Raw genomic sequence first — 23,099 nt, 5'->3', positions numbered from 1 at the left:
TTTTTTTTTTTTTTTTTTGCAAAGATACTGGAGAAGTTTTCCACTTTGTTCTACAGCTTATTTTACACATGAGAAAACTGAGACAAACAGGATAAAGTGACTTGCCCAGTGTCACAGCTAGGAAGGATCTGAGGCCAGATCTGAATTCTGGAAAGTGAGTCTTCCTGATTTCAGGCTTGTGGTACTCATCAATTCTGCCACCTGGCTACCCATATTTTAAATTGTATCTTAGAGTAATAGCTATAGTTAGTATTTATGTAGATAGCACTTTAAGGGTTTCAAAACCTTTTTACATATATTATTCTCATTTGATCCTTACAACAACCCCGCAATCCTGGGAAAGACAAGTGCTATTATTTCAGAAGAAACTGGAGCACAGGGAGGTTATAACATAGATAGAAAATGTGAAGCAGTATTCAAACTCAGGTCTTCAGATTACAAATTCAGCACCCTACTGTGCCACTTAGCTGCCTAGAACATATATTGGGGAAGTGGATGAATGAAAAAATATGGGCAGCTAGGAAAGGATTCTGGGAATAAGGCAGGAAATCGCCTGTTGCTTCCTACAAGATTCCCCCAAAAGTAATTTAAAATAATGCCTTAAAAAAATGATATAAGACAATTCCATTAGACCTGTGATGGAAACTATGGAGACTGAATGTGGATCAAAGCATAGTATTTTTATCTTTTTTATTGCTTGATTTTTTTTTTTCCCTTTTTCATCAGATTTTTCTTGCACAGCATAATGAATACGGAAATGTGTTTAGAAGAATTGCACATTTAACCTATATTGGGTTGCTTTACTATCTAGGGAAGTGGAAGGAGGGAGAAAAAATTAAAACACAAGGTTTTGCAAAGGTGAATCTTTCCATGTATTTGGAAAAATAAAAATCTAAATAATCAAATGAAAACAAAAGGCCCCAGTACAGTAATACCTTAAAATGAACTTTGGACTAGTTATGATTTTTAAAAAAAAATTTAGTCTAGATGCTACACTGAAAGAAGTTATTAGGGAAAATTGTTTTGAAGTTTGAGTACTAGAAGATAAAATAGAAAAAAAAAAATCCACTGAACATCACTTGAAAGGCATCCCAAGATGGAGACTCATAGGAACTTTAGAACTGTTTTGAAGCTCCCAGGTCAAGGAGAAAAGACACAAGCATCTAGAAAGAAATGATTAAATTATTCTGAGTATTAGAAATTCTCAAATCAACTACAAAGAACTTAGGAAGGAATATGCTATTGCCCTACAGAGAAAGAACTGTTGGGAGTATATATAGTGTGGTTTTACATGCATGCATATGTGTATGTGTGTCTGTCAAATGGTGTATTTCTCTAGTGCAGGGTGGAGGTGGCAGTTGGAAGATAGTGCATAATTTAAACTAACAAAAAAAAGTTTTTTTGAGAGAGAAGGAATACTTGCTTAGGAAAAAAAGAATTGATAGATAGCTTTTCTTCTTGAATAATATTTTCCCATAATTTTCTTCCTTACCTTCAGTTTCTTTCTACCTTGTCATTTTAAGTCACCAAAACCCATTATATATTGACTTGATTTGGAAAGTTTTATCACATTCTTGGTAGAATCTCTCTACCTTGTTCTCAGGTATATAAATTGAAATTATTTTTATGGTAGCATACAAAGGCTAATTAATAACATATTAATTGTATGAAACTGCTTTTCCTGCCTCCGGGTGTACTTTCAAACCTTCTGACATTTCTTGTTTTTGTGGTTTTTTTTTTTTGTTTGTTTTTGTTTTTTTAATTTCATCTCCAAAGACTACATTTTCTTATTTAGCTGCAGCTTCCTTCTTTTGGTTATGTTTATTTATAGCAAGAACATCAATTGATATAATTAAGTTTTGTTAGAAGAATGTGCTGTCATTGGATGAGGAGCTTAGTTCAGAATCCCGGTAGTCTAAGAAAACCCATGTGATTCTAAGTATCCTCTTCACCCTTTGTTACTGTGGCCATTATCATCAGCATGTTGGTTGGGTCATCCTCTGTGAATTAAGGATAGACAGGATGAAAGTCTTGCAGTTTGTAATTTTCATTACAGAACCTCCTTCATTAATGAAATGACAGATTTAAGTTTAGGAGAAGCTTTCATTAGTAACCAACTTGAACTCCTTTCAAGTTTTAATGCTCTTGGTACTTCTTAGAATACTGTACCATGGTTTTTTATTCATTCACAAAGAAGTACTGATGAGAAATCAGGCATATAGTACGGAGTTGTTGACATCTTTTCTTTGGGCATGGAGGGTTTATAATACTTTCTACTTTCTTTCCTCATATATTAGGTTTCTAGTCCCTTGAAATCTCCACTATTATGGAGTTGTTCTGGTCCAATTACTCTTCCCAAATTCATTCTAAGTATTATCATACTATTATAATATCTCTCTCTCTCTCTCTCTCTCTCTCTCTCTCTCAATAAATAAATATATATATATATATGTTATCAATATATTATAATCATTGATGAAGTTGGTCCATTTTGCAGCATTATTTTTGTCCTGATTTTTTTATGTAAATAATACTTAGTTCTAGTTTATTTGGTTCTTATGACAATTTTAAGCTTTTTTTAGTGTTGCAACTATAATTCAACTTTGCCTCTTGACTTAGGAATTATTTAAACTTCTTTTTTATCTGCTGTGGCTGGTCTGGAACCGCAGTACATTTTATACATCCCTGTTTCCCAACAAAATGACTTAAGTATTGATTTAGTTTAGAATATCCTAGCAATATTTTCCCAGAATTTCTATATTTGTTGATATTCTGGAAAGATGCTGGTAAATACGATGAAGCGGTTTTTTGTTTGTTCATGTTAGTCATGAATAGATTTCAATATGAGGTGACCAGGTGTTTCTTAGAATATTTCTTGTTGCTTTTAGTGAACAGTGAAATCATCCTTTGTTTGCTTTTCCAAGCAGGAATGGCTGTGAACTATACTTTGTTAGTTCCAACTCTTAATTTTGTTGGGTAGTTAATCTGTTTGTATTAGCATTACAATTTCAATCTAAATTCATCAAAACCATTCTAACAGAGTTCTTGTATAAGTTATTTGCATTCCCCCCCTTTTTTAAAAAAGAAATAAACAGCTTTAAAAGGCTTAAAAGATAGATAAGCAAGAAAAGAATTTTTTATTAATTTAAAAATACATTTAAGATGCACTTTACAAAGAGTGAACCCTTCTCAAATTATTTAAGACTCTTATATTCTATTTTCCCCTCCTTCAGATCAGTAAAGATGAAAAGAAAGAAAAATGCTAAATTTAGAAAGACTGTGAGAAGATAGATAGGCACATTAGCTCACTCTTGGTGAAACTGTAAGTTGGTCCAGTCAGTTCTGGAAAAGTTTGGAACAGTGCCCCAGCAGGCACTTTTGACTTAGTGATTCCAAATAGTAAAAGCATCCAAAGATCTTTAGGACAGATGGGCAAGCCCCAACTTGCATTTCCTCTTGACCAAAAATTAAATTCTTGCTTTTTCCCTTTTTGGGATTTTAAAATTCTTTTTATTTTCTTCCTCCAAGAATGTTGTAGGTTGTAACACTATTATTGGACTACCTGGGGAAGCAGTGGGCCATATCAGCTCATCTCAACCTTACTCCCCAACCCTGCTGAGTTCCACAAAGTCTTTTGATAACAATAGTTACATTTTTAATCCACACCCCCATGTACACTAATAGCCCCACTTTATATCATAGTTCTTTGTTTCAGAATTATTTTTAGAAGTATCAGAATAAGTTCTAGTCAAGTAGTAATAAATAATTACTTATTAAATGCCTACTATGTGCTAAACATTGTGTTAAAGCACTGGGAGTTAAAAAGGGGGGAGGGAGTCTCTACCCTTAAAGAATTTATAATCCAGTAGAGGAGATAACATGCAACTGTCTACACACACACACACACACACACACGCACACGCACACGCACATATCGAGTTATATACAGGATAAATAAGAAATAATTAACACAAAGAAAGCACTAAGCTTAAGAGGAGCTGGAGAAGCTTTGCTGGAGATTTTAGTTGACTTTTAATGGAAGCCAGAAGTGGAGGAAGAACAGTGTTCTAGTATTGGGAGACAGCCAGAGAAAATACTTGTAGCTGAGAGTTGGAGTATCTTGTTGGTGAACAGCCAGTGTCACTGGATAGAAGAGTATGTGTTGAAGATTAAGGTATAAGAGACCATAGAAGCTGACGTGGAGGGGGGCGATGTTAGGATTTTGAATGCAAAATAGAACACTTTGTTTTTGATCCTGGTGGCAATAGGAAGCCACTAGAGTTTGAGTTAAGGAGGTAGCTTGAAGGCCTACAGTCTAGTGGTGGTATTGTCAGAAGAAAAAGGGGTTCTTTTCAAGTGCTGTTGCACAAGTGACCGAAGGCTTTGGCTATAATTTGAACATTGGAGTGAGAGGTGTGAGAAGTAACTTCATTGAACTTGAAAGGAATGAACTAAAATTCTTTAATTTTACAACTATAGAAGTGGCTGTCCTACTGCTTTGGATCTCTTGCAATCAATACTCTTTTTTTTTTTTTTTTTTTTTTAATTACTGAAATGCAAATCTCTCCCTTGACACTCAGCCTGCTGAGTACCAGATGTCCCAGGAGTGCATAATTCTTCCCTGTATGTATGAATCTCCTCCCCTGATACATTATTACTCCTACCTTGGCCAGTCACTTTATTTGGAAGTAGTTCAGTTCTTTTCCTGATCCCATATTGGCTGAATTTATCCTTTCAGAACAGTCTAATCCTTCCATTGTGACTCTTAAGTTTCCTCCTATGCACCTCCCCTCCCTTTCCCCCCACAGGTGGTTCTTTTCCTCTAATTCTCATTCTGATTTGATTACATTCTTTTATTTCCTTGAATATACTTACATTTCTTAGATTTCGATATATGTATTTCTCTTAATTAAATTTTCATAACTATGGAAACTAAATCCCCATCCAATTCCTATTGCCTACCTGACCTAAAGAACTATTCCTTTTCCTCTAGGTAATTACTAATTTTTTTTTCCCCCTGAGGTAATTGGGGTTAAGTGACTTGCCCAGGGTCACACAGCCAGGAAGTGTTAAGTGTCTGAGACCTAATTTGAACTCAGGTCCACCTGGCTGTCCCCATTACTAAAAATTCTTACTCATTTCTCTTTGTTGGCATTTTATTTTAGACTACAATTAGTAAGGTCAGTGACATCTGAGAATGTGTGTTTTAGTGCTTGGTTTTTCAAGGTAACAGTTCATAGGCTAATTTTAGTTACAGATTTTTTTTACTCTATGCCAACTTTCCTTTTAATCTTGGTTTTTAAGCAGAGAGGGAAATTGTCAAAAATACCAGGGACAAATACACAGGAAGAGCAAAGTTGATTGAAGGAAACTGATGGAAAGAAGTGAATTCTTAAACATTCTTTTTGGTGTTTGGGATGAACATACTTAGTTTATTTCCTCAACCAATTATTAAATCTCAGTAAGGAAGAAAACATTTATGTGCTATCTTTACAAATACTATATCATTTGATCCTCTCAACATGTGGGGTGAATGCCATAATTATTTCCCCTTTTTCAGTTGAGGAAGCATTAGGCAAACAGAACTTAAATGACTTGCTTAGGTTCACACAGCTAGCAAGATCCTGATATTCTCTTGACTCCAGGCTCAATATGATCTATCTACTTAAACCACTTAACTGTAAAATAATTAACAGTCCAGCTAAGTGTGGTAAGCCTCATCACCAGGTTGGCTTCACAACATTGAATTGGGGGGGGGGGAGTCTAGTAATTCTGAAATATTATGTCACAAAGGGTTGCAGTCTGCATTGGTCAAGGGAATAACCAAGTGTATGAATTTAAGAAGCCTTTAAGTACATAGAATGCATACAAAAGACAGACCCAGAAAAGTTCTGAAGCTTTAATGAGAATTTCTATTTGGAAAATCATCTTTGTGAAGGTTGCTACTCCTGAGTTGGTCTTGAAGGAAGGAGAAGAATTTTTGATAGGATTCTCCACAATATACTTTCTGCTAGCCAACACAAATCACAAAGGTACTATTTTCAAATCACTGAGATTAAATAATTTTTCTATTCAAATATCCAGTTGTAATACATAATTTTTTTGTTATCAGATGTACCCATTTTGACTTTTCTTGGTATATGTAGGATGTGAGATGTTAGTCGGTTGTCTAGTTTCTGTCACCCTATTTTCCAGTTCTCCCTGGAGTTTTTGTTAAATAGTGAGTACTTATTCCAAAAGCTGGAGTTTTGGGTTTATTAAATAGTAGATTACTGGAATCATTGACTATTGGTATATCTTGTGTATCTAAGCTATTCCACTGACCCACCACCATATTTCTTAACCAGTAACACCTAGTTTTGATGATTGCTGCTTTGTAATAGAATTTTAGATCTAGCATGGCTAGGCCAAAATGAAGAATTTTAATATTTAATAATGATATTATTGGAGAAATTGTTTCAGGTACATGAAGATCCATAGGAGCAAAAGTGGCATTGAAATAGAAGGGGAGAAAGAGGTGTATAAATGGGAATGGGAAAAAATATCCCAAATCTGAAGGCTTAGAGCAAGTCTTTTTAGGTTCTGGACCCCTTGTGACAGTCTGATAAAACTTATAATAGACTCTATATTTTTTTAATTAAAGCTTTTTTCTTTTCTTTTTTTTTTTTTAAATTATAGCTTTTTATTTACAAGATAATTTTACATGGGTAATTTTACAGTATTGACAGTTGCAAAACTTTTTGTTCCAATTTTTCCCCTCCTCCCCACCACCTCTCCCAAATGGCAGGTAGACCAACACATATTAAATATGCTAAAGTACATATTAAATGCAATATATGTATACATGTCCATACAGTTATTTTGTTGTACAAAAAGAATCAGACTTTGAAATAGTGTACAATTAACCTGTGAAGGAAATCAAAAAAGCAGGTGGACAAAAATAGAGGGATTCATTACTGTTCTATTAGAACTGATTTGTTTCATCTCATTGTTGAAGAGGATCATGTCCATCAGAATTGATCATCATATAGTACTGTTGTTGAAATATATAATGATCTCTTGGTCCTGTTCATTTCACTCAACATCAGTTCATGTAAATCTCTCCACCTTTCTGAAACCATCCTGTTGGTCATTTCTTACAGAATAATAATATTTCATAACATTCATATACCACAGTTTATTCAGCCATTCTCCAGTTGATGGGCATCCACTCTGTTTCCAGTTTCTAGCCACTACAAAGAGGGCTGCCACAAACATTCTTGCACATACAGGTCCCTTTCCCTTCTTTAAGATCTCTTTGGGAGATAAGCCCTGTGGTAACACTGCTGGATCAGAGTTTGATAACTTTTTGAGCATAGTTCCAAATCGCTCTCCAGAGTGGCTAGATGTATTCACAATTCTACCAACAATTCCACATCCCCTCCAACATTCCGCATTATCTTTCTCTGTCATTCTAGCTAATCTGACAGTTGTGTAGTGGTATCTCAGAGTTATCTTAATTTGCATTTCTCTGATTAATAACGATTTGGAGTATCTTTTCATATAGCCAGAAATAGTTTTAAATTCTTCATCCTAAAATTGTCTGTTCATATCCTTTGACCATTTATCAATTGGAGAATGGCTTGATTTCTTATAAATTAGAATCAATTCTCTATATATTTTGGAAATGAGGCTTTTATCAGAACCTTTGACTGTAAAAATGTTTTCGTGGTTTATTAAAGCTTTTTATTTTCAAAATATGCATAGTTTTCAACATTCACCTTACAAAACCTTGTGTTCCAAATTTTTTCCCTCCCTTTCCCCCGCCCCTTTCCTTAGACCACAAATAACCCAATATATGTTAAATATATACAATTCTTTTATACATATTTCCACACTTAAAATGCTGCACAAGAAAAAGCAGATCAAAAAGGGGGAAAATGAGAAAGAAAATGCAAGCAAACAACCAACAAAAAGAATGAAAGTATGTTGTGATCCATACAGTCTCTCTCTGTGTGGCTCTCTTCATCACAAAACCATTAGAACTGGCCTAAATCACCTCATTGTTGAAAAGAGGCATGTTTTTCAGTATAATCTTGCCATTGCCATGTACAATAATCTCCTGGAAACCTATAAACTCTTAAATTATATTTGTTGCCTAACTTTATTATTGAAGGAAATGTTAAATTTTAATTTAGACATTAGTGAAAATAAAGATATAATTTAAATTCTAAACTAAGGAGTTTATACTTTCTTTACATGAAAGACATTTGGTAGCTGCTAAATTTTTAAGCAGGGACATAATGTATTTATTAAAAACATTATTTTAGAAGAGTTAAGTGAGCAGCTGTGTGAATTGTAGATCAGAATGGGGAGATTAAAGACAGATCATTTTTAAACTTAAAATAGTTGTAATGACAGGGACCTGAATTAAGGTAATGACAGTAATAGGGAATTTGAAAAAATATTGGTGAGGAATATTTGACTACAGTTTGCAAAAATGCTTGGATGGAGAAAGTTTAGAAGAAGAAAAAAAAGACTTTTCAAGCAGAAGCTAATTGAATGAGATTCGGGGGTGTGTGTGTGTGTGTGTGTGTGTGTGTGTGTGTGTGTGTGTGCGCGCACGCGCGCGCGTTAGATCAGATGGCCTCTGATGACTTCTACCCTGAATCTATTTTTCCTTTAACTAGAGGAGTCTGCAGTGATGAAATTAAGATCTTTTTGTTCCAAGAGACTATTTAAATACCCTTTTTAAAGTTATTGACAAGTTTAATGGGAAAACTTAAATTTTGAAGTCAAAAGAACTGAATTCAAATGAAGACCCTCCTATTTGCCATTTGATTTTGGACAAATCCCTTAAATCCTTTTTGCCATACTTTACTCATTTATAACATAAAGCCTTCATTTTAAACATTTCTCTTACTTATTAGTGTAAAATGCTGGCCATCTTCCACATAAGAACATTGAATTTTTAATACTACAGTCAATACTAATAACCTGAGAACTGACGATCAATTCTTTGGATGGAATTTGAAATTCTAATTAAAGTTATTAGTCAATAGTTCATAGATTTTTAGAACTAGAAAGGCCTTTGCAGGTACAGTTAAAAGAGCTCGCAGTTTGAGCCTCAAAATGAAAGATAAAAGGAAAGGGGGGAAAGGAGGAAGCCTTACCATGAAAGAGTGAACATTGTACTCATGATTTTGTAGGTATAGGAACAGAAACTTTGGTGGTGAGGAAGGATCTGTTCTTTGGGTGCTCACAGTCTGAGTTTCTATTCTGAGATTGCCATAATGATCAGAAAAAAAAAAATCGAATCCTGACACAACCATTCATTTAGATTCTTTAGTTTTTGCTTTTACAGATATCAGAAAGGGAAAAGAATATATCATTCTGCACTGAGATTTTTACTTTCTGTGTCTAGTGAATTTAGCACTGATAAGAATATTGTGGCCATTTGCAGAAATTTAAAAAAATAATAATAATCTTTTTGGGGCAGCTTGGTGGCACAGTGGGTAGAGCACCAGCCCTGAAGTCTCAGACACTTAACACTTCCTAGCTGTGTGACCCTGGGCAAGTCACTTAACTCCAATTGACTCACCAAAAAATAATAATAATAATGATAATAATCTTTTCTATCATTGGTCTGTTCATACACTACTGCCATGGTAATATTAATGCACATGTATAATCATGTTATACCTCCTACCTTGCTACTTTATAACTTTCAGTCAATATGTATTAATTGGAATAAAATAGAAATGCTTCAGTCTCCAATTGACTCACCAAAAAATAATAATAATAATGATGATAATAATCTTTTCTATCATTGGTCTGTTCATACACTACTGCCATGGTAATATTAATGCACATGTATAATCATGTTATACCTCCTACCTTGCTACTTTATAACTTTCAGTCAATATGTATTAATTGGAATAAAATAGAAATGCTTCAGTCTAGCCTTCAAGGTCCTCCATGAGCTGATGCCATCCTAACCTTTCCCAGCCCTTGTTTTATGCCACTTCCCTTATCTGAGCTCTTCCCCATCTTATCTTGCCTTTTAAAAATTTCATGTTTGTTCATTTTATCCCTCATCTCTTTTGAAATGCTTTTCTTCCTTCAAAACACAATTCAGGCACAACTTTTCTTGTTCTGCCCAAGTAAAGGAGATTCCTCCCTCTAATCTCATTTCTGTTGAGGTTTACATTTTGCTCATTCTAGTAGTATATTTTTATATTATTTGTATGCATATATCAGCTAAGTTGCTAAATTGTCAGGGGCTTGATTTTCTTTTTGGTATCCTCAGTATCTAGTATAGTATTCTTGTAGGTATTTAGGATATAATCTCTGTTTTGAATTGGGGAGGTAGCAATATTAATGTTTCTATAATTTACATATTTGTATGTTGGACTCTGCCTGTATTTAGTTCTTGAAAAGACATGCCAATAAGGTTTGAAGGGTAAAGTCTACCAAAAGAAATGGCATGCCTTGTTTAGAGTACAAAAACTTTTTTCTGTTTTCAAATAGATTTTTATTTTTCTTATTTTCCAGACCAGATCATCAGACACAGTACATTCATCTGGCTCGTCAGATGCACATGTAAGTGTAAAAGATAAGAATGGATTGGGAAACAGTCTTCCTTTCCTCATTTCTATAACATTTGTGGATGTTTACATTAAAATTTTGGTTGCATATTGTTGTTAATTCTGCTTCATGTGATTTTAGTAGTCTTATTTTTATTTTATCACTATTTAGGAGAAAGTTTTTTAAAAAGCCACCTTAAAATCTTAAATTGTAATTCCTCTATTAAATGCTATAACTTTCTGAAGGAATTCTCAAACTTTTTTTTTTTTTTTTTTTCCCCGTTGTGGACTCTTGTCAGTTCAGTGAAGCTAAATGACCATTTTTCAGAATGTTTTTTTTTTTCTCATTTTATTTTTTTCTCAATTACCTGTAAAATAAAGTTTTAGTATTTGTTTTTCTAAAGCTTTAAGTTCCTAATTCTTTTTCCCTCTCTTATTTTTGAGAAGACAAGCAATTTGATATAGATGGTACACACTGCAATCATGCAAAACATTTCCATATTTGCCATGTTGCAAAAGAAAACAGACCAAAAAAACCCCTCCAAAAATAAAGTAACATATCCTTCCATTTCTATTTAGACTCCATTAAGGAGGTGGAATAACATTTTTTGTTATATTTTATTATTGCTCATTTGTTTCAGTTGTGAACCTATTTGGGATTTTCTCTTCTCTTCTCTTCTTTTCTCTTTCTTTTTTTAACAAACAAGGAAACTGAAGCAAAGAGGATTAAGTGACTTGCTTAGAATAACTCAAATCTTCCTGACTCTGGTTGCTTTATCCATTGTGTCACCTAGTTTGCTCTTTTTTCTTAGAAGAAACAAAATAAAAAAAATCTTACCAAGAATTCCACTGACTCATTGATGAATTCAGGAAAGATTTATTTTATATTCTTTCAAGAATTGTTGCCTAGGTTGGTAGACATGCTTTTGGAACCACAAAGACAGTATTTTATATCCTGTCCTAAAGTGTAAGCCCCTTTCCTGATTCTCCATTAATTGGGTGTTGTAGAAATTACAGTGTGAATCTTCATATCTCATTATGTAGCCAGTCCCTGCCCCCAAGGAGTTTATATTCTACAGGGGGAAGCTAACCATGAAGGTTCAGGGCCAAAGTGCAAAGAATTCTTTTTCAAATCTCATTTATATTAGAATCAGAGTTTAAAAAAACATGAAAGTAATATAGTCCACAATCTCTCTGGTAATGCTGAGGTTCATTTGATAGCATCCTTGACAGCTGGTAACCCAACATCTGCTTTGAAAACTTCCAGGGACTGTCAAGAACCTCGTCTATTTGTATGGCAAAACACTTTGTTCTATGGTTAAATAGCTATCATTAGAAAGATTTTCCTTTATGTAAAGGCAAAATATACTTGTCTGTTACAACCTCCCACCCAGAGATTACTAGTTATTAGTCTTGCCTAATTCCCAGGCCTTCAGAAAATCTCTGGCCACTGTTCCTACAGTGGTTCTTTACCAATCTTACCCCAATCAGAGGTCTTCAGAGATCTCTGGCCACCTCCTTTCCCAGTGTCCAACAGAGCACCCAAAGACACAACTGCTTGCATACTCAGGTCTTTATTCATTCCATGTGTTCACATCCTGCTGACTCCTTTTGAACTCCCATTGAACTCCACCTACTTCCTGGTCCCCACTGCTTATATAGGGTCTATGAGGTCACACGCACATAAGGGAAGGAGATGTCTCCTGTTGATGCTGTGTTCTCAATATGACCAGAGCTCCCACTCAAGCAGTGACTGTTGGCTGCAGAAATTACATATGGGTGCCTCAGGCTTTAAGGCTTCTGTTCCTCTTTTGCTATGCAAGGCTCCTCCCCTGATCCTTACAGTCTGTAACTTCTAAGGTCCTACTTTTCCCTTATACAGTGGTACTTTATAGGGCCCATGTGATGGCATTGTGAAAAGTTAGTTAACTTCTGAAACTTAATTTTCTAAATAAGGATTTTTGTAGGTAATAAGTGAGATAATGTAAAGAAGGTAAAGGGAAAGAATGAATAATCAGGCTGGAAAGGTAGATTAGAGTCAGAGAAGTTGTAAAAAAGGCTTTGCATGCCCATCTGAGTTTATATGTGATTCTGAAGCAATAGGCAGCCATTAGGTTTTACTGAGCAAGGGAATGACATATGCTCAGCTCTGTGTTAAGGAAACTTCTTCTGGCCACTCTGTGGAAGGTACAACCTTGAAGCAGGGAAGCCTTCCCAATGTCAGTAGATTCCATGTAAGACGGTATGCAGCCCTAAAATAGTGGTAGCTGTGTGTGTTTGGACAAGGGGGTGAATATACTACATATTGTGGAGTTTAAAAAAGATTTGCCAGTGAGTGAGTTTTGCAATGTGTGAGGGAGAATTTCAGAGTGACCCCACAGTTTCAGAACTCTGTGACTGGAAGGATGGTGGTATGTCTTGACAGAAAGAGGGAAGTTCAGGGAAGAGACTTCCTAGGGCTGGCTAGATAAATCTAAATATTCCTTGGTGTATAGGTGATTCAGAAAGCAGTGCAATCTGATCACTTTCCAAGAGAAAGAGCCTTTGGAGACCCCAAAGCTAAAGCTTAGGTTCTGTAGAGAAGGCTGCACAGTGGTCAGAAAGTTTTGAGGATGAGCCAGTTATACCATCAAGTCCTAGAGAGGAGAGGTTATCCAGAAAATCATTGTGAAGGTTTGCAAAGTGTTCTTCATATCTTGTTTGATCTTTATAACATGAGGCAGGTAATCCTACATTTTGCAGAGAGAAATCTGAGACAAAGGAAGTTACATGATTCGCCTGTGGTCATACAAGTAGTATGTATAACAGGGAGCATTTGAATTCAATTCTCTTCTGATTCCAAGAGAGCCTTTTTTTGTCGGTATACTACTCTGCCTTATTTGGGTATCCCTGAAATTAAATAAGAAAGAGGAAGGCATCCAGTGCATTGCAGGACTTTTAGAAAAACAGACAAAGCTTAGAAAGTATAGTGAATTGATATCTGTATGATCTTTGTCAGGGAAATGTCACAGGACTATTAAAATATCAAAGTAGGGTGTAGCCCAAGATTCCACCAACTCCATCTTTTTCACTGTCAATTTCAGGCCTGTCACAACTTTTATTCAGCTGATCATTTTTTATTTTAAAAATTGAATATGAGGGTATTCTATTTACCTTGTATATATTTCATGTTGTTGGTTTTGGTTCATCTTTCCAGGCTATCTGCATCTTTTTGAATCTTGATTCTGTTCTCCAGTCCATTCACGTTTTGCCTTTCATAGATTTGATGAGTATACCTTCTGGATTTTGATCCCTAACATTGATAAAATGTTCCAAGTGACACCCATGCCTGGGGAAGAAGGTTATCCAAATAACGAAGAGGGGCAAAGTAGATGTCTGGCCAATTTGTCTATGTGGAAGGGTTCCCTGAAAATACAGTGAGAAAGAAATAAAAGCTATCAAGGATTTAGGATGCCATAGGTGGTAATGGAAGTCTGCTTGAGTTGCCATTAATTGCTCTCATTTTTAATTTTATACTTAAGAATATCAGGTGGAGTTAACATTCTTAAGTTGGGAGTTTGTTGATTATTGTTGATGCCTGATATTCTAAATATTTTTGAATGAATGGAATGAATCAACCTTAAATTGTTACCTGGAAAAATTTGTAGCTTGTGTGGTTCATGGAAGGTATCTTTGAGATAGTCATAATACAAGCTCCTTATTATACATCTGGGAAAGCTGAAACCCAGAGAGTAGTAGCTTAGGTCACCTGGGTACTAAGTGACAAAGACAAGATTTGATCCCAGGTCTTCTAAATCCAGTGTTATTTCCACTATACTACACTGATTTTTGCAATATAACTTCTAAGGATGGTTTTGAATATTGTGACTATATTAATTTCCATAATTTAGCATTAAGACAAGTAAATAAAAAACTTAGTTTATATAGATTTACTCATCTAAAAGTCATTAAAAGTAGCCATTAAAAAAAAAAAATGATGGATTGATAGAAACCTAACTCAGAGTCGGGAAAACCTGGGTCCATAATCCTCAAATTCCCGCTGGCTATGTCACCTGTGCGAGTCTTAAGCCCTCAGTTCTCCATGCATTTCTCTAAAGGTCTAAGTCACTGAGTAGATGTTGATCTGCAGTCTACAAAAGTTGAGGACATTAAGTAAAAACAAGGAAGGTGTTAGGAAATAAATATTAAATAAACATGAATGTTGGGAAATCAATTCTAGTCCACAAAATGCTGTTTTTTTGTTTTTTGTTTTTTTCTCTCCAAATTTTGAGCTTAAGACTTTTATTTTGCGCAGAAGGGCTTGCTTTTTTTTTTTTTTAACCATATATAGGTTATAAAACCTATCCAATTTTAAGATTGATGTAAAAAGAAAGGAATGTTAATAGACAGTCTTATTGAAATGAGCAAATTTTACTCTAATAGTACTTTCTGACTTATATTTTTTCATTTCTAGTTTTTCAGAGAAAATATCTTGCCAGGGCCTAGGACTATATAATGTTCATGTATGGTTTCTTTTACTTTTTGTTTTTTTCCCCTTGAAGATGGATGCAGCTGGACCCTCAGATACAGATATGCCAAGTCGAACACGACCTAAGAGCCCAAGGAAGCACAATTATAGGACAGAAAGTACCCGTGAGAACCTTTGTGATTCTCCCCATCAAAATCTGTCAAGGGTGAGTTAGAAAAAATAAATTAGGAACATAACTTTTGCTCTGTGTTTTAGAATTGATTTTCACTTGAAATTCTTGTTCAAATTAAATTTCAACTTATATTATTGCAGTCTTGTTTCATTTAAAAATGTTGATTCTAGTTTTCATTAGTGAATCCTATGGTGGAAAGAGTAATTTTTTGCTTTTATTAACTTGTTACTGGTGCTTTTCGATTTTAATTTCTAGTGAGATATTAAGGATAACAATTTTGAAATAATATATAATTACAAATTTTTACCTATACAGATAGTTTAGGGGCCATTCCTTATGCTTTAAGGAAACAAAGAAGAACCTTTGTGTCCTTTTCTTCCTAATCTAATTAACTTACAGAACATGTGTCCAAGAAGCAACTTTATTTATGGTTAACCTCTCACACTGATATATCAATATGAGCTCAAGGCTCTTTCAGAATCATTTTGAAATCACTTTTAAGAAGTGTAAACTATCACCTTGTGTCTGGTCCTATATCAAAAATTTTCATGAAAAAATAAAAATACCTCCCACCCAATTACGTAGATTTATTTCCTTCTTTAGAAGTTACAGTCTTAGGAAAATACAAAGTCTCACAGGCGTGGGTCAGAGAGGCCTTGCTTGCTTAGAGTTTTTTTGGGGGGACCTAGATATCAGTTCTGAAAAGTGGTATTTTAAGAATTGTTTATGTAAACATTTAAGCTTGTTTTTCTTTGAATAGCCACTTCTGGAAAATAAGCTCAAAGCTTTTAGCATTGGGAAGATGAGTGCAGCTAAAAGGACTTTGAGCAAGAAAGAGCAAGAAGAACTGAAGAAGAAGGTAATTTGTGTTCCCTTTTCTTGCACCTAATATCTGCTGTGACCATGATACATCTAAGAATGGTGAGGTCCAGCTCTGCAATTGGGGCATACCTAAAATTGGTTTAATTCAGCATGGAAAACAGTTTACATTGATCATTAAAAGCATGGTTTTATTCCAAAATATGAGATGGTGAGTAATTTCTGTAACTGAGTAGATGTTGATGTAGAAGTCATTATTTTGCTTGCTTGGGGATGGAAGATTTCAGCTGCTAATGTGTTCCTGGATGACTTACTAGGATATACAATAGGAAAGTTATACATTAGATTATTAGTTATACACTAAATTGTTCAATTTGCTTATTTAGGAAGATGAGAAGGCAGCTGCTGAGATTTATGAAGAGTTCCTTGCTGCTTTTGAAGGCAGTGATGGTAATAAAGTGAAAACATTTGTGAGAGGTGGTGTAGTTAATGCTGCTAAAGGTAAGTTTGAATGTGTAATTGTCATTCAGTAATTATAGTAGATTTTGATTAGATAGCTCAGAACTAAAGCTTGTAAAAACTGTTCAGCTCTTGTTTTTCAATTTAAGGTCTTTATGAGTTGCCCAAAGATGTGTACCTTATCCAAGGCCTTCTCATAAGTGTATATTCCTGGGGTGATATTTAGTCCCATACCTTCTTGACTCCAAGCCCAACTTTCTAATCATATTGCCTCTTTTTAAAAAAGATTATATATATTTCTGAATAAATACTTTTTCTAAAGAGTTAAAAGCATAAAGTGTTAGAATTTGGATACATCTAAAACTTAAAAAAGGAAGGGACTGCAACTTATATGATTCAGTACTTAATAGAGTTGGGGTTTACCTGGTTGTTTCTAGATCTCAGTCCTTCCATGCCTTAGTATTTAGTCTTAATAAACTGAGGTGGTTGGAGAAAGTTCATTCATTGTTACTCTCAAACTTTCTTTGCCTTCTCTGGACTGGTCCTCTGATGAAAAACCATACAACCTTGTAAGTTTGCTATAACTTAATAAAGCTTGTGTTGATAAGCATTCAAGGACCCAAGGTGATATAAATGCCATGAAAAGAGACCAGAGGAGGACTTAATTTACAATTTACAAAATGCTTCCCTTACAACTAGTATAATCTTAGAAAGAAGATTGAAAAAAACCCTAAAAACCGATTTGCTCAGGGCCACATCATCACTGATTAGTTGCAGAGGTTGGCTAGAATCCTGATGAAGCGAGAACAAGGCTGGTTAATGAAAAACAAACAGCATAACTTTTCAGTTTTAGCTTTGCCATGTATATTGCTTTACATTAATGGAGATCGGCAGTAATTTCACATTTATCTTAAAGCACAAAATTGAAAGGAATCTGCTAACTTTACATTATTCTTTGCAGTTGTGAAAAATTGAAATCCTTAAATGATCCTTAGGCTTTACTCTTACATGAATTTCAGTTTTTCCTTCTGTGTTTTCTGGTAACAAAGAAAATTGACTAATTAGAATTTCCATCTACCTTCCAATACCCTCAACTGCAGGGCTTCTTAAACTTTTTTCCACTTGAGAACCCTTTTCATGTAAAAAAATTTTTACATGACCCCAGATATGTAGATATACAAATCAAACATTAACTGATAATAAATCACAATTTTGAGACTTTCCCCCAACATTCAATTTTAGATTCAACAGCTTAAAAGATTGCTTTAATGGATTTGCTAATACTAAAAAGGAAATGGCCAAAGTATAGAAAACAAGAAAAGAGGAAAATCACGTGATAAGCTTATTATTTTAATACTTTTGGTTTGGATTTTTTCAAAAGTTCTCTATTTAATAGAGATTTAAGGTGGGGTATATGTGTTTATTATATGCATAAAAAACATTAGTTAAACAATTCCCATTTCTAAACTATCTAGATAATTTAGAAATGGAATTGTTTCAACCAATTTTGTTGGCTTTTGGTAGGTATCCCTAATAAGCTTAACAAACTTTTTTGTCCTTTTCAGCCCACTAAAATCCCTGTCAGGCACAGTGTGCTAAACAAATATTTGTTGGTTGATTGAAAAACAGATTTGAAACTTACTATAGTTGTAAGCATTAACCCAATTTCTTAAATTATAGAAGAACATGAAACAGATGAAAAACGAGGCAAAATCTACAAGCCGTCCTCGAGATTTGCAGATCAAAAGAATGCACCAAATCAGTCCTCTAATGAAAGGCCACCATCCCTTCTTGTGATAGAAACCAAAAAACCTGTAAGTCACCCTCAGAAATCACTGACCTTTCATGTCTATAAGGATGACCTTGCTGAGACTACTTTCTATACTTCCACTGTAAGCAGGACTTTGGTATTTTTTTTTTTTTTTGGAGGTGGTGAGTTTTGGCGTTTTCTAACCCAATAGCATTCACATTCAGGATTATAATATAATTAGTATGTGATACATGACCACTGGCAGGCTTTTAAGCAATGAACAGTTTTCTGCTATGGCACAAGAATTTGCATTTTTCTTAATGTTTACACATTTGATACTAACCCAGTAGTTGGGGCTTCAGTTAGTATATGTTAAGAATGCTTGGTTGCAGCTTAAGATATAACTACAAATTACAGACTATATTCTATTTTCAACAAACATACCAGATGTTTTACATATAAATGAGCATTGTGCCCTTTAAAGTCAAGTTGGGGGAAATAATGCACTTATTCTAACAGCTCCTTTTATTTATAATTTGGGGGGGATTCTTCATATGGAATATTTTTCAGAGCCTATGAAATATCTTTTGAATATATGAATGGGTAGAATTTTTTTATCCTTTTGAGGGTGTATTGAGTTTTAGAAATAAACAGAAATTACCTAAAGCCAGGTCCAGTGAGCAAATGGAGTGATGAAACAGTATTAAACAGGGTGTGAGTATATTGTTTTTGGTCAGAAAGAAGATACCAGGATAAAGTAATGAGATTGATTTTTATTCTTATATTTTGGTACATTTTTTATCTTCTAAACTGGCTTTGAAGGTAGTTCTAAGAGGTGATGCAAAAATATATTAAGCAGTATCTTTTGGATAAGTGTATAATCTTCCAAAATGACTGCTCTGATCACAATACTTATTTAGATGTATGAGTTTTGGTATGTTTCTTTAAAATAACAAAATACTTAAGGTATATTGGGCTAAAAATTTTCTTTTATCCCATTATTTTAAGAATAATGCCAAAATTGTTTTTAGATAGATACTTAACAATATGATAAGCTTTATTTTTACCAGCATCATTTTATTAGTGAGCAATATTAAAAGAAATCAGTGGCCAAGAGGTAAATATGGTTTAGAAATGGTATAATTATTGAACCATTCATTTTGTTAAACATTCCATTTTCTGAAGCATAACCTGTCATATCCTTCATAGCCACTGAAGAAAGGGGAGAAAGAAAAGAAAAAGAGCAATTTGGAACTCTTCAAAGAAGAACTAAAACAGTAAGTTTTACAGTGTGGAGAATAACTATCATAGGTATAGCAAATGGATGCTTGAGAAAACAAAGTAAGGCCCATACAATATACCTATTAGTTGTTACCAAATATTCTGTCATTAGGATTTTTTCTTTTAAGATTTTATGATTATGTTTTGTGGGGCAGGGTTTGAAAATGAACTTATAATAAAATTCACAGTCATACCTCTTGGTAATTTCCCATATGTGGGTTGAATTAAAATGTTTTGCCTAATGTCCGGAGTCCTGTTTGCAGTGGAAAAATGTATTCCTCTTGAAGAAAAAAAATAGAGGATGCAGTAAATTCAGTAGTTTGTAATTTTTAATTTCCTCCCCATGCTTTAAAAATAATTCTTCTGTTTCAGACTGGATATTAGTATAGTTGGCATAAGTTGCCTTTGTACATAGCGAAAGGACTCAATTATCTCTGCTGTCTTGTATGGTAGCTGTAGTTTATAATCAAGTTCTTTTGTTCTTCAAAGTAATAAATATGACTGCCAACATGAAAGTAATAAAAGTCACTTTATTTGAATATAGTGGGTGAACAATTTTTTTCTCATATCAATAGGATCATAGTTTTTTACTCATTGCTAGTGATTAAAAATATTTTCAACAGAATTCAAGAAGAGCGTGATGAAAGACATAAAACAAAAGGCAGACTAAGTCGTTTTGAACCCCCTCAGTCAGATTCAGATGGCCAGCGTCGTTCTAGTAAGTAGAATTTATTTTAATAATTAATTTTTATAAAATAATAATGTAATTAAAGGTAAAGATGTTTTATTTTGTTTATTTTTTATTTTATTTTATTTTTTAGTGGACGCGCCTTCCCGAAGAAATAGATCATCTGGTGGTAATATAGTTTCTTGCTTTTTCACATGGTACAAATTCTGAACAGTGTTTTTATTCTGAAGGTTACAATCCTTTTTTGTTTGTTTGTTTGTTTGTTTGTTTGTTTGTTCTAGTCCTTGATGACTATGCACCTGGCTCGCATGATGTGGGAGATCCAAGTACTACAAATTTATACCTTGGAAACATTAACCCACAGGTAATAATATAGATCTAAGCTGAATATTACTTCATTCATTTTGGAAGAAAATCATATGAATTTTAAAATGTTAGATTGGTATCATTTGAGGCAATTAATTTCCATACCATGAAATTTCAATGTATGTAATTTTCTATAACAAACTTATAGGAATATCTTGTGTCTTGCAATACTTAATGAATTTCAGTAAATCATGTCACTAATTCTCATATTCATTTATTGTATTAAATGATGGTCTAATAAGTGGACCATTAATTTGGAATTGGAAGTACTGCAGCTATAGTTTATATTTTAAAATTATGTCACAGTGATATCGTTATAACATAATCAAATTTTACTATGATAGACTTGTTAGCATATTATTTGGCTGATTGTTTCTATCTTGTCAGACTATTTCTTATATAATTGTCCTTGACTTTTGAATTTGAGGATTAAGAGATATTTTGTAAATTTTGCCTTTTGTAGTATGCTTGTCACTTTCCTTTTCTTTATTGGTGTTATGAAGGAAAAAATGAGGTTTTTTTTAGGTTCCTTTTTAAGTGTCTTCCTGTCTCCTCACCTTAAAAAACCTAAATAGCTCTTTAATTCCTAAGATACATACTGCAATATTCCTCCAGAAGTTTGAAAGGAGGAAAGTGAATTGGGATGAAGGAATAAAATGCAAATTACTTTTCATGCCATGTATTGGGGTTTCTTTCTTGCTTTTATTGTTAAAATGCTTTGTCTTTTTGCTACCAAGTCAGTTCTGAGCTGTGCGATAACTATATTGTGATGTTACAGATTGAGAATGTGATTTTCAACAGTTTTCATTAACAAAAATCTTTCATAATGAAATTGTTTCAGTGTCCTCTGAAGATTCATTGTAACCGAGTATGACTATTTCAAAGTAAATTACAAATTGGTTTTTTTTGTTTGTTTTTTTAACTCATAGTATGAATTCATGAGTTTTCATTTGGATAAAAATGTATTCATATTTTTTAGATGAATGAAGAAATGTTATGCCAGGAATTTGGGAGGTTTGGACCATTAGCCAGTGTCAAAATTATGTGGCCGAGAACAGATGAAGAAAGAGCAAGAGAAAGAAATTGTGGTTTTGTGGCCTTTATGAATAGAAGAGATGCTGAGAGAGCTTTGAAAAATCTTAATGGTGAGTAGCACAAAGCTATCCAGAAGCTTTAGAACCTTTTACTAATGAAAATATAGTTTTGAAATTTAAAAATCCAAATCAATTTAAAATATTTGGTTTTGTTTATAAGTTAACGCCTAGTAAAATTACTTCTTCTTGTAGGAAAGATGATCATGTCCTTTGAAATGAAACTAGGGTGGGGAAAAGCTGTACCTATTCCACCTCATCCAATATACATTCCACCTTCTATGATGGAACACACTCTTCCTCCCCCACCTTCCGGCCTGCCTTTCAATGCTCAGCCTAGAGAGAGATTAAAGAACCCCAATGCTCCAATGTTACCTCCACCTAAAAGCAAGGAGGATTTTGAGAAGGTAATTTTAAAAATGTACATAGGACCGCATCTAATTTGTAAATACTAAATCATATGGTAGTTTTTCTTTTCTACAATTTTATAGAATTGTGTGTACTTATCTGTTTGGTAACCCTAAAAGATATATATAGTCTGTTCCCTGCCTTAGCCCATGAAACCCCAGTATTGAAATGAGGCCTTAGGAATATCAGGCCGTATTTTTGTTACTGTCACTCCTTTAAAATTTAGTTGTACTTTTCCAACCTTCAGTTATTTTTTCTCCCTCCTTATACCCTGTTGTTTCAGGTTTATTATTTAGGTGCTAGTTTTGCAGTATTTAAATTTATTTTGTTTTAAAAATCTTCTACTTTGTAATCAGTTGGCTTAGTTTTCAATTAGAATGACCTCCTAAATAGTTGATTTGTTTAGATGGCAACTAGCTGATGTAATATTTAAAGACCAACTAGGTGTCAGAATATTTTTAGGGTATGTGTGGTTTGTTAAAGCAACTAACTGTAGTAAAAACATACTAAAGGGTGAGTATTATTTACTTTTTTATAAACATAAAACCAACTTAATTTACAGTTATAAGAATTTGTTGGTTCTTTAATGAATTACACTTAAAATGACAGGGCTGGTTTTAAAGGCTTGGGAACAAAGTAAACTTGTACAGTCCAGGGCAAACAGTTAATGATATCACAAATTAAAATCCTTATCTTAGACTTCTCAGTGTAGTACCGATTCCGGGCATTGATGTGCATTCTGGCAGGAATGTTCTGATTCTTGGCATTTAGTGAACATTCATGGTTCACTGAACACATCCATTTGCATATATGTAATTGCTTAGTGTATAACTTCACAGCAGTGATTGCCTGCAAAACTTATGATTAGATGTGTAGTATTTTCAATGCATATGTATATTTTTGCTTGTTACTTGTTAACAATACTCACATATTCTATGTTTATTATCTGATGTGACTTCATATACAGACTCTGTCGCAAGCCATAGTCAAAGTGGTTATCCCAACAGAAAGGTACATGTTTTTCTTTATTAT

At 33.9% G+C, this 23,099-nt stretch overlaps 1 protein-coding gene across 5 annotated transcripts in view; it reads left to right on the top strand.

The window, feature by feature from the left end:
- The window catches only part of U2SURP (U2 snRNP associated SURP domain containing), an 87,506-nt gene that overhangs the window by 11,684 nt on the left and 52,723 nt on the right, over positions 1 to 23,099 (top strand). For 2 of the 5 annotated variants that reach the window (XM_074298423.1, XM_074298424.1), the window contains exons 2-13: positions 10,534 to 10,581; positions 15,107 to 15,238; positions 15,966 to 16,064; positions 16,411 to 16,525; positions 18,164 to 18,297; positions 19,443 to 19,510; positions 20,138 to 20,232; positions 20,336 to 20,371; positions 20,484 to 20,566; positions 21,548 to 21,713; positions 21,855 to 22,066; positions 23,035 to 23,078. In XM_074298423.1, coding sequence (XP_074154524.1) covers positions 10,534 to 10,581; positions 15,107 to 15,238; positions 15,966 to 16,064; positions 16,411 to 16,525; positions 18,164 to 18,297; positions 19,443 to 19,510; positions 20,138 to 20,232; positions 20,336 to 20,371; positions 20,484 to 20,566; positions 21,548 to 21,713; positions 21,855 to 22,066; positions 23,035 to 23,078 — 1,232 coding nt within the window. The remainder of the gene's footprint in view (positions 1 to 10,533; positions 10,582 to 15,106; positions 15,239 to 15,965; positions 16,065 to 16,410; positions 16,526 to 18,163; positions 18,298 to 19,442; positions 19,511 to 20,137; positions 20,233 to 20,335; positions 20,372 to 20,483; positions 20,567 to 21,547; positions 21,714 to 21,854; positions 22,067 to 23,034; positions 23,079 to 23,099) is intronic. The other 3 variants (XM_074298421.1, XM_074298425.1, XM_074298426.1) reach the window with 3 other exon arrangements.

Source organism: Sminthopsis crassicaudata, chromosome 3, assembly GCF_048593235.1.
Source record: "Sminthopsis crassicaudata isolate SCR6 chromosome 3, ASM4859323v1, whole genome shotgun sequence".
In the NCBI taxonomy this organism is placed as follows: Eukaryota; Metazoa; Chordata; class Mammalia; order Dasyuromorphia; family Dasyuridae; genus Sminthopsis; species Sminthopsis crassicaudata.
The sequence above is the reverse complement of the archived record's forward strand: the minus strand, read 5'-3'. Positions and strand labels throughout refer to the sequence as shown.